General features: G+C 36.0%; 2 protein-coding genes across 4 annotated transcripts; one reads left to right on the top strand and one right to left on the bottom strand.

Moving 5' to 3' along the window:
- Positions 1-335: 335 nt before the first annotated feature.
- Positions 336-4530, bottom strand: LOC101161407 (hydroxyacylglutathione hydrolase, mitochondrial). Of its 3 annotated transcripts, none has more exons than XM_011478224.3 (9): positions 4371-4530; positions 3767-3951; positions 3008-3072; positions 2712-2829; positions 2491-2599; positions 1519-1622; positions 1348-1449; positions 1183-1262; positions 336-1105 (listed from the first exon to the last, which is right to left on the bottom strand). In XM_011478224.3, the coding sequence occupies exons 1-9, from the start codon at positions 4435-4437 to the stop codon at positions 1006-1008; spliced, it is 930 nt and encodes a 309-aa protein (XP_011476526.1). In that variant the 5' UTR covers positions 4438-4530; the 3' UTR covers positions 336-1005. The 3 variants fall into 3 exon arrangements, with proteins under 3 accessions (XP_011476526.1, XP_078806993.1, XP_011476527.1); XM_078950867.1 differs by having other exon boundaries at positions 4474-4492; XM_011478225.4 differs by having other exon boundaries at positions 4348-4477.
- Positions 4531-4547: 17 nt separating this feature from the next.
- fahd1 (fumarylacetoacetate hydrolase domain containing 1) lies at positions 4548-6393 on the top strand. Its single transcript, XM_004071461.3, has one exon. It carries the CDS (start codon positions 4824-4826, stop codon positions 5484-5486), a length of 663 nt encoding a protein of 220 aa, XP_004071509.1. The 5' UTR covers positions 4548-4823; the 3' UTR covers positions 5487-6393.
- Positions 6394-12381: the final 5988 nt, after the last annotated feature.

Below are 12381 nucleotides of genomic sequence, written 5' to 3'. Positions count from 1 at the left end.
TCTTGTTTTGTTTTTAAAAAAATAGAATTTGATATGTTATATTTATATAAACAGGAAGTCAGCTAACTTTAAAGACAAGACAAACTTGAGGAAGCTTAACATTTTAAAGCTTTAAAAACCTAACCTGACAATTTTTCTACTTTTCAGACTTTAATTTTCTGTTATGGTGAACGTGCCAATATTACTTTCTGTACATATATATCGATTTTTATCTATTCTATTCTTGAACAGTTTTAACAGAACAATCTTTAAAATAAATACACAAAGATTTGACATCCTAAAAAAGGAAGGAAGTGTAGGTTTCTGGTGCCCCAAATACCTGAAGACACCTTCACTTTTTCAACAAATACATTTTTATTGCTTTTTGTAAAGAACATTGTAGAATATTCTTTAAAAGTGTAAAAGCATTTAGGATTTGTAAAAAGTAGTGCTGACAAACCGATTCGTATACTAAGGCGAACTCACCTAATAATTCTAAATAATAAAGCAAGTTAAAAACCAGTAGTGCAGAATTTCACACAGTTTTGAGACAAATGTGAAAATAAAAGAATGAACAAAACATTTAGAATCAGAAGAAGACAGTACAAATCTGCACAGAGTGAGAAAACACAACTTCTTAGTGAACTGACTCAGAAATGGAACACATTTGTTTCACAAATGACTCCTTTATGTGTCTTTTATTCAAACACAGAACTTTTGTGTTTCTACGTCAATATATTAAAACAAAATAGACTCTTGAGCATTTACAAATTAAAATGACCCTTCAAAGCATTCTGTTAGTGGCCACATATTGCTTCAGCCTGTCTCTTCAACACATATTTAACCAAACAAACTGAATCAGAATATTCTACAGCGTTTGCTATAGCTTAATAGTGGTATTATTATTGTGTTTTTTATGATAATAAATGTATAAATCAATGTTCATTGGCTTTCCTTTTTTACTGTACAACTAGATAGTTTGCTGTGTCATGACAAATGGAGAAATTCATCCCAGTATGCAGGACTTCACTCCTTCGGGACTCGGAAACCGTCTTTTTCTTTTCGGAGGCTTCTCATGGTTTCGATTGGGTTGGTCTTCTTCACGTGGTCTTGAACAGACTTTTCTCTAAAATGTCAACAGGACAGTCAGATCAACAGAAAACTAACTATAATTCCCTTAAGATTACTAGCAACTTCACGTACTTGACTCTCATGAAGGGGTTAAATGTAAACTCATCAGCCAAAGTGGAAGGTATAGTTGCCTCTCCATTGTCACACTTTTCCTACAAAAATAAAACAAATTAAAATATGAAGACATTTTTTCTTTTTTAGTCCTCACATTGCAATAAAGAAATGTCAGTCGCATACCTTTGCCCATGCTAGCTTCTTTTTAATGACCTCATTGTGCGGCTCCACGTGACGTGCAAACTTTAGATTGCTGACGGTGTACTCGTGACCGCAGTAGACACGCTGAAATACAAAACACGCTGTAGTACCACAACTATAGATATTTTTACACATTGCATTTTTTAAAATTACCGTCTCAGGAGGAAGATTTCCCAAAATCTCAATCAAAGCCTCGTACATCTGCTCTGCTGTACCCTCAAAGAATTTACCACAACCGGCCACAAACAGCGTATCACCTGCATGAAGACAGAAAACAGTCCTAAGGGTAAGATCAAATAAAACTTGAATTCTTCTATAAATACAAATCCCATTGAATTTTACAGTAAAAACCAGCACAGACCAGTAATTTGAAAAGTTAGGGGGCATTTTGGCATATTTATCTGTGGGATATTAGCGGAAAGCTGTTTAGCCCTGACCATGGGTTCTAACAGTTGATTGCTGTAGATGTCAGACCCACACAAGGTTTGTGGACCATGAGAAGATGCAACAACAATCTATAGGCTTTGAGTGATTTAAAAACCAGTAGCAAAAGGAGTTATGAAGCCATATGTTCCGCCGCTTCAGGTTAAAACTCTAAAGTGCGCTCTTTTCACCTGTCTTATTTGTTAGAGTAGTCCTGTCTGCAAGAGTTAAAGACTTGAATCAGCTTTTTCTAAATACATGTTGTCTGGACACAAGACCTCAAAAGGTTCATATCTTCATTAAAATACTGTGATAAATTGCTTTTTAATTAATTGATAGTCTTGATGGGAGCTGGAAAGCTCAAAATAACACTGCCATGTCTGACTTGAGTTTTGTTTCTGTTTTTTCCTTTAGTAGAGCCAAGTTCACATGCAACTTTCACCTTTCCCTTCTTTTAGCCAAAAGCGACATCTGCCTTTCATCGTTTTAATTTAGAAATATTAAATGTATCAAAGAATTTAGATAATCTGAGCAGCAGAAAGAATCTGGTTGACACTGGTCCTTTGTGTAACTCTTATTCTTCAAACTTAAGTCAACATTTTGTGTAGTTTTAAGAAAACAGTAAAAAATAATGTTGATTTTATTTGTTGATTTTTAAGCAGTCATTTATCTCTGTGGTTCATTTGAAGTGATCTGACATACCTGTGAAAACAGCAGGTGGTTCAGAACTGCCTTCTCTTGTCACATAATAGCAGATGTGACCAGTCGTGTGACACGGTGTAAACAAACATTTAATACTGAGCGATCCAAGCTGAAAACAAAAAAATAAATATATTTTATTAAAAATCAGACTACAAAACATCAAATATGTCATACTTAAAGCAAATATCTGTCATCTGTTAAACACAATCCTTCAGTCTCACTTTGAGAGTGTTGGAGTGAGAAACCTTCTTGGTAATGGCATCGACTCTGTCGTCTCCTCCGCAGACCTTCAGCCCCGGCATTAGCTTCACCATCTTCTCGTTTCCACCAGCGTGATCCCTTCAATCAAAATAAAACAAAGGAAAAAAAAAAGAAAAAAAGAAAAGAGAGAAATCATTGTTGCATCGTTAAAGCAGAGTGTCACGCCCCTTTAACAATCTGAGAGTTTAAAGTGCGAATGCAGTGAAAGTAGAACGTCTTTAAGTAGATTCTAATTTTATCATTACAAACATCATACCAGTGGTGATGGGTAGTCAATACTGTTGTTAGTTTTACACCATGTTTTCTTACAGCTTCCACAACCTGTTGAAAGCACAAAAATTGACCAAAAAATGTTATCGTTAATTAGTCAATGAACACAAATCTGTAACAATGTAAAGTTGTTACCAGTCTGTCCAAAGCATTACTCATTTAAATGTCCAAATCTAAAAGACTTTCAAAAGGTACCAGACTGGATATAAATTATCAGAAAATGTGTCACTCAGTGGGCTTAGCTATTCATTAAGATGTACTACAGATTAAATTGAGATGCTTTCTTATAGCATGCATGCAAAACTAAATAAACTACAATAATTTCAAGCAGCAGAACAAAATAGAATGGGATAAAAACAGAACTACCTTAATAAACAAATCTGTCACCTTATACTAGTGAGGAATTATCAGTTATCAGATAAAAGATGTTCTAATAAATGATTCACTAGACTGGAAGGTTTGCTTTCTCCTATCAGGACTTATTGTTTTGATATCAAATTGAATGAACAAGGTAAAATAAGTCTGCTTTTCAAAATAAGACTGTCTATTTTAATTCAAAGGTAATTTTATGTGTTTTCTCGTTTTTCTTTTAATTTCAACTATGTATTGCAACACAACATAAAAAACAAATTTAAACTAAAGACTTCTAAAATATAGCCTAGTTTTTTTTTTATCATTAAAATAGTTGTGTACTCACTCAGTACATCACATTTTAAAAGTATGTTGTTATTCAAAAATATCTAACCTTTATTGGCTCCACGGGGTCAACAATCGCTGCTTCTTTTGAGTCTTCATCGATGAGCAGATACATATAGTTGTCACTGAGTGCGGGCAGAAGCTCGACCCTCATGTCGGCTTGTTTCACCAGGTGAGGTTTCCTCACTGCGCTGTGAAGGAGAGCGGCCGCCTGGGCCTTGACTTCCACAGGTGCTTCACAAGATGATGCGTCAACAATAAATTATTCCGTGAGTCATAATGACACAACAAAGACGCAAACAACAATACGTCTGTGACACCCGAATCAGTTCTATCTCTTTTTATACATAAAAAGTAAAACGGGTGTTTCGAGTAAGATTACTTGACGTAAACAACGTTAGCTTAATGCTAAACATGTAAACAAAAGAGCGAGTCATTCCTTTTGTACAACTTAACATCATTCAATATATGATGTCACCAAGAATATTACGCCAAATATTACTAAAATGTAGTCATACAGGCTAGTTGTATCACCTAATTATGGAGTAAACATGATCAAACACAACAAAAAAGTGGAATTATTTAACTCGGAAAAAAACGTAGGCTAAAATGCTAATTTAGCATACTTACGTAAAGCAAACTAGTGAACGTACCGAATTTAACAGCTGTGGCAGCTCCTATCAGAGTGCAGGCACTCCCAACAAATGACTTGAATAACATCACAGTAACTACAGTCTTATCACGTATGGTACAAACCAGTAAAGTTTGGTTCAGGTTCACCTCCGCCCCCTTTTTATGGTAACACCGACAGGCATTACTAATCGAACGGGAGCAATTTTTTGTTGATTTTGCTTACGTGTTTATAAAAGTTGCTCAAATGTACTAAATACAATTCATTTATATTATATTATAGGTCAAAATATGGTACATTTAAACCAACTTGGCTAAAAGTTAGTTCTGATTATAACTTTGAGTTTTAAGAATGTCCCTTCCGACTTGTAGTAGTTTATCATCGGGTCAGCGGTGTCGGTCAAAGTTTAGTTTATCTAGAACAGACTGACTTAGACAGTACACACAGTACAAACGCAAACACAGCCTTTCCCAGAATGACAACGCGGAACATATCTCGGTTCTGGGAGTGGGGAAGAAAGATCATCTGCGTTGGGAGAAACTATGCGGACCATGCGAAAGAGCTCAAAAACGCAATTCCGTCGGAGCCCGTGTTGTTCCTGAAGCCTCCTTCTGCATATGTGACTGAGGGCTTCCCCATCCTAGTGCCTCTGTACACCAGCAACCTGCACCACGAGGTGGAGTTGGGGGTGGTGATCGGGAAAGCGGGGACCTCGATCCCACAGTCCGATGCAATGGATCATGTTGCGGGTTACGCTCTGTGCCTGGACATGACCGCCCGGGACATCCAGGATGACTGCAAGTCCAAAGGTTTGCCCTGGACTCTGGCGAAAGCGTTCAACACCTCCTGCCCCGTCAGCGAGTTCATCCCCAAAGAGCGCATCCTTGACCCGGGGAACGTCAGGCTGTGGCTGAAGGTGAACGACCAGCTGCGGCAGAGCGGCTGCACCTCGCAAATGATCTTCTCCATCCCCTATCTGATCAGCTACATCAGCGAGATCATCAGCCTGGAGGAGGGGGACCTCATCCTCACCGGGACCCCGAAAGGAGTGTCGGCCGTTCAGGAGCACGACGAGCTGCAGGCCGGCATCGAAAACATTGTTCGAATGAGCTTTAAAGTTGCCAGAAAAGATCACTAAAGTTGGCAAATCCGTCCTCCATGGAGAAAAGTCAGCAGATGGCAGTAAGGTGCTAATAAAAAGGCTTCCATCTGCTGTCTTTTTTTTGTGTGTGCAAAATGTGAAAAATTTCAAACTAATTTCAACATCTTTTTAACTTATATTTTAAACATATCTGTTTAGAAGTTAATTCTAAGATGCAATATGTCTGTAATAAAGGGTCAAATTTTTAAAATTCAACGAAAAGCTGGTGCTGAGATACATTTAATAATGCAATATATAAGTTTAGATAAAAAAAAGCTTTATTTCACTTTTAAATTACCATTTGTTTCTTAAATGTTTTAAAACATGATGATTTAGATAAATACAGTCACATACAATGAAAATAGAACAGTAATTATAACAGTTGCATAAGGAATAACTTTGCTTTCAATTTGATCTCAGCAAAAAATGACAGAATACAATATGTTTACACTGCTTAAAAATGAGAAAAACATCTTTCATTTAGCAAATTAATACATCTGCATATGGGATTAGAACAATGGACTTACCAATAATTTTTATTTTAAGAAAAACATTCTAGTCAGACATGTTTTCTTAAATACAAATATTTTGCTATTGAAAATTTTTCTTAATGTGATTATTCTGCTTGCAAGCCAGAAAATAAGACATTTTTTCTTGAAAGAAGGGTCTTTTTAATTTCTCAAGATTCAGTTTTTGCAGTGTAGAGCAGTACTTCCTCGTTTCTTCTTCTACTCCTGTTTAAAAATCGAGAGAAAAGAAAATCCTTGTTGTAATTTTTGATTATGAAATATTTTGCACTTCCCTTTTTTTATAATAAAGCACGCATTCTGTTTTATAGCAGTTCATTCTTTCTTTTTTATGCTGTTACACTCCAAAAATAAAGTTGCCCTGCAGGGAGAACATTTCAGGACCCAGTCTCTTTCATTAACCAGCTACACTGTTGAAACACATACAAAATGTGGTGTGCGTTGCCGTGGTGCGATCCACAGGACTATAAGTTTAAAAGAAGCATACTTTGTTGTAAGGATAAGTTGTTTTTCCCATATAGTCTCTTAAATGAGTGTGTAGTCAATAAAACCATAATGAAAGCTGGAACTTGAACATCTTGAATCGTTCGTCATGTAATTTTTTTCATGGTTTCCAGTAAGAATGCCACATTTTTGTGTCTCATTGGACCACAGAGAGGAGGATATTGCTGCATCTTGCCATCTTGGAGAGAAGAAGGAGCAGACACTTCTGGATCACATTTGTTTGGGAAACTTTTGGGATTGCTGTGTTGAACTCTGTCCACCCTAAATGCATTTCAAAAGAGTTCACAAGCCCACACAGAGGTTTCCTCTCCAAAATTATAATGATTTTTAATACAGTAATTCCAAAAAACCTGAAAACTTTGGTCCTACTGCTTAGATTTAAACATTATTTAGATTTTATTTGTTTTTTTCTAAACTGATAGTATACTATAAAGAGACATTAGTTTACATTTTGACTACAAATTGCTTTATTCCAGATGATGTTTGGAGGCCTAAAGATCCACTCTGATTATAATTTGATCTTTTGTAAAAGTGTTCCCAGTGGTCTTTTAATCATGATTATACTGTTTATAGCCTAAATAAAAAATAACAAATAATCCTGTGTCGTTTTCTAGGACATATTTCTGCAGAGTGGCAGGACTTCATCAGAAATTTACCTGTGAGTTGTGGGCTGGCCCCCTTTCAGTCACCCATAACTGAGACATCTTTGTTTACGTGCTCTTCCTCTAGCTTAAAGCCCCTCCCAACCAAACATTAGTGGTGCAACAAAAATGGCGAGCAACATTGGGGCTATCCAGCCGTATGGTTTTGAGCCAGATCCCAGCTCAAACGAGGAAAACGTTGTTTGTAAGTGGATGCATCAAAATAGAATGGAGCTTGTATTTCACCCAGTGCAATTTTGTTAAAAATGGGATTTTCAAAGGGCATTTTTTGGTCTGCTCCCGATTTGCTATGACTCAAATACAGAAAATCTCAGAAATGCAATTTTGAGCTTTATTTTGCTTATATGATATTAATCATCAGAAAAATGCCTTAAGAGCATGTTAAAAACACCCAAAACACGATGCTCATTGGAGTGGCTCTTTCAAGTTTTTTTGGGGTTAACTCAGCCTTATAACATTTTTTGCTTGTTGCTGGTATGAAATGGGAAAAAAATGAAAGCAAAAAAAAGCACAAAACATTTTTTGAAAGCATATATTTAATATTAACATTTGCAACTTAGAAAGTTTTGTGTGCAGCGTGGTGGCATAAATATCTCTCCATATTACAGCAGTTAAGATTTTTTATTTTTTTGCAAAAGTTTGTTATGAATCTGTTGCTGTCTCCTGGTGTGTGTTTTGGTCAAACATCATTTCAGCCAATTTTGTCTAACCCAATTCTAACATGTGCTGTAAATGCTGATGTATTTCTCACTCAAACTCAGCCTCCAGCTGCCTGTCACCAAGCGTTCTGGAGTAACCTAAGTGAGTGCGTCATCTTTTCACACCTTCAGGGCATGCAACCTCCAGCGCTCATGAGTCCTGACCCTAAGGTTGCACCAAAAGAACCAGTGTGGCCATTTTAATCAGATCCTATGAGATTCTAATCAGATCCTATGAGATCTGGAAGCTATAAAACTGTTTGGATCTGTTTTTTGTTTTTTTTTTACTCATCACAGAGCACAGGGTCTCGCTTAGGAGTTGTCTTTGAACAGCATGCACTCTAAGAAATGATTTAGCAGAAGTTTAAAGGTTCATCTGTCACTCAGCATCCTTCACTTTACCGTAGGTGATTAGTTAGAAACATATATTCATCCATCCATATGTGGATCTCCCTAAAAACAGCTCAGAATCACCATTAACTGCATATTCTTCCTTTTTGTGGGAAAAAACTGTGGTTGCTACAAGAAACTAGGAGATATGAAAACTGTGCAGAGAAACCCTTTTTTGTCATCTCATCATGCTGTGACATGCAACCTTCAAAACAGAGAGGATTCAGCTAAAACCCGGTGATGTTAAAGGAATTCAAGAGAGAGCTCTGCAAACAGAACAACTTTATTCATTAAAAGTGTTCAAAATAATCATATAAACTACTTGAAAGATTCTTACGGATCAAAAATATTAAAATACTCCTTAATTTGAGTTATTTTTAAAGCAATAATAACATTCAAAAGTCCTAAAATAGCAGCATTAACTCAGATGCAAGGCATTTGCCATTTTCAGTTCTGATTTTTATCTATCAGATTAATGTGCGGATTGGTCCATAAAGTTTAACCACTTTACAATGTGGCTTAATAAATCATCAGAATTTTTTATTAGTAACATATTAAAGTTTGTGAGGAAAAACATCCTTGCAGCCTCTGACTTTAGTATCCGTTATTGACGATAAAATGAGAATCCTGTCTTCACACGAATGATAGTCATCCAAAAATGTAATCTTGACTTTGCACTGTTGATTTGTTTTCTTGTAAAGCAAAGCTTCCAAAGGGATTCAGCTTGTGGGAGCGTGTCACAGCCTGAGTCTGTTTGCGTGTTCAGAACAATCGCGTTCAGAAAAAGTGGCCTGGCTTTGCGTGCTGCCCTTGCTGTGGTGGGACTATTCCTAGAAAAACGACCACTGACACACGGAACCTTTAAAGTATCTGAGCCAGACATGGCTGCATGACAGAACACATCAAAGAACAACAAAGGTGGAGAAGAAATTAAGTTAACTAGTTTTTGGAATGAGGATGAGTAAATGTGAGCCATTTGAACTTGAACACGCTCAGAGTGAGTAGCTTTTCTTTGAGCTTATAATGCTGTCTGACACTATTTTTATTTAATTCTTTATGTAGATCTGAACATTTTACAAGAAAAAAGCAACAACAACGGATTGGAGCATTTTTGCCCTTTTATTCTGAATAAAAGTCTTTTCACTTTCAAAGTGGTGCATCTGTGTTTGTCCAAAACAACAAATGCCGGTCCTTTGTCCCACTATTTTGGCTGCTGCATCTATCTTTATACCCAACTAAGTGGAAGCTTTCCCACAAAATTTCCATCCCTAAACCTCTCAAATCAAAGCCTAACAAGAAAGTCCAAGTTTTGGAAGCCAAAAATCTTTGACTGTTCGCTGAAATCCTTCCAGAAAAACAATCTTGTTCAGCTCTTAAGTAAATGTTAATCTTCATATATCTTAAACAGGCCTATTGCAATATGCTCCTACAATAGAATGTCTCTGTACCTAATCTGTCTCTCAGTAATAAAAGCTGGATTCATGTTTTAACAAGGGATGGTGAGGCTTAACCACAAAGGAAAATGAGAAATCCCAGCAGGTTTTTTTTTTCATTCGTTTAGGGGAGTTAATGGGTGGAAAGTGTATGGAGTCCTGAATGTAAATTGTCTAAAATTGGTGGCTACTTGAACGGAAGCAGCCTCTTTTTTTTTCAATCATAGTTTGCATGACTGAGTGGAAATCCGCCCCTTCAACATCACTAAACACTCTCTGAATGGGTGATGTTAGTGCGCGTGCACGTGTGTGCTTCAGATGCTGGTGTTTCTGCACAGACACAAATTAGCTGGGCAACTTTCAAAATATGTGAACAAATTATGATAAAAACAAACACTTGATTCAAGAAAGTGAAATTAATAATAGGAGAAACGTATACATTTAATTTATATAAAAGTAAAAAAAGAATCCTAAAAAAATATGTACATTTAAAAATGTGTTTTTACTGGTAGATTTTTAATATTTGGTGACATTATGATTTTAAATATATGTTATTGTCTTTGAATTTGGGTTCAAACGATTCTTTTGAAATTTCAAAGATTAAAAAAAATTCCTAAAAGGTAGATAAAAGAGGAATCCGAGCAATGATTTAGCAAACGTGTGGTTTTGTATTCTAATCCAACAAATGCCTACTTTAATCCAATGTTTAGAACATTTAGAACAGATTTGAACTTCAAACCCAAAAATGCAACATCAAAACCACTGCCAGGACATATGAACACATGACGGCTAAACCGACCAAAGAGGTCGTTAGACTTTGAACAAAGTTTGATGGGAGAGCTCTAAATCCATCTAATAAATCCAACTTCTCACATCTTCCTTTTGCCTTTGTTTTTGCTTTGTTGGTTTTTCTTATGATCTGGTTGAATACATAACAACATATACCGGTAAATCTTTCTTTATTATCTGACCCTTGACGCTCTAAAACTAATCTTAACCCTGCAGAACCCACCAACGTCTTTCTTAAGGGCTTTTAAAGTTAATTAAATACATTTATTTTTTTGTTTGTTTATTTTGGGAAGCAGCAATTGACAGCCGCCAAAAAGTAAAAAGAAAAAAAAACAATAAAATAATATTTTAAAAAAACAATTACATAAAAAGAAAAAAATAAGTGGCAAATTTGACTCCGTAGTTTCTCCAAGGTTAAATCAAAGCTGCTGGCTTATAAACCTACTTAAATTGTCCTTTAAACATCCTTTTTCAACCAGCAAACGATGAAAAACAAAAACTTACATTTAAGCATATTTAAAAACTGTTGGATGGGACATGTTTGTTATCTGACAAAACTCAAAACCAATCTTTTTTCTCCTCACAAAGTCCCTCTGATAGCTCAGTGAGACAGGACCAATCAAAGGGCTTTTTGCTTCCTTACAGATTCCACCTCACACCCTGATACTGCAGCAAAGGAAAACCCCTCCTAGCTTTCATAAAGTGGACAATTTCTGTCTGTCAGCATGAAGACAACATTTTTTCCAGCATTACATCTTCCGCACCTCGATTGAGCCAAAAGCTAAGATAGTCCTCAACTGGGGAACAAATGTCTAATTTTTGACATGTTATTGTGAGTCTAAACCTAATAAAACTGAAAAAGGGTTAAATATAAATCAAATAATAATTATATCTGTTCTAAGCTATACGACATCTGGAAAACCCCAGAAATCACAGAAAAGAAACAAGAAAGAGTATGTGAACAGGCAGAAGTGAAAAATTGACTGTGCTGTGACACACTAAGACTGGGCAAGACAGAACAATAAGGAGAAAAAAACTTACCAACATCAAAACAAGGAGCTAGAACTAGAAGTGAATCAAACAAAATTAGAAGATCCACATTACAATCAACTCATAATCCACAAAACAGGTCTCTACAGATTCCTGTTTTCTACACATTCCTTCCACAAACCACATTGCAATAGACCTTCACAAATGTCAGCTCTCAGAGTTGATGAACTGAACTGTTACTTTCTAAACTTTCCTTCAACTCTATGAAAGTTCCCACCTCATTAAAAGTGTTTAATTGAGGTTGAAGCTGTTGCCTGCTTTCCTGCTGATGGAAGAAAAAGGTTTACGACTGCTCTAACTCTGTTTATGAGACTTTCACAGAATGAAATATTAATGATCACTTCATGGCTGCTTCTGGACTGTCACAGTGCTGTTCAGTCAGCACTGAAGCAGACCGATGGAGTGAGCATAACATGTTTAAAGGTTTGGGGAGGTCCATTGAATACACATGCCAAACATGTTAAAAAAAAGGAGAGAATTTGACAGAAATATAGTGGGGAAGTCTAAAACAACATTTTAAATGTCACTCATGTATATGTATAACTAAATAACTATTGATTCATAAAACAAATAGATTTTTTAAATTCTATTTCTATGAAACATTCCAAATTGCACTAATGTGTTACATAGAAAGGGAATGTTAATTTTGGCAATGTGAGTTTCTGTCTGAATGAATATCCTCTGTAAATAAAGCTCAAATCAAAGGTCTTAACCTGACAAGTAAAGACTTTATGAATGCTTTGGGTAGACTTTTTCACATGGAACAATCATGTAATATGTGGACAGAGAATTGAATAAGTATTGTTTGCCTTTATGAGGCAAATACAATAGAAATAGCT

This window comes from Oryzias latipes, chromosome 8 (genome assembly GCF_053564925.1).
Source record: "Oryzias latipes strain Hd-rR chromosome 8, Olatipes_Hd-rR_3.1".
Classification (NCBI taxonomy): domain Eukaryota; kingdom Metazoa; phylum Chordata; class Actinopteri; order Beloniformes; family Adrianichthyidae; genus Oryzias; species Oryzias latipes.
This window is presented reverse-complemented; position numbering and strand designations above follow the sequence as displayed.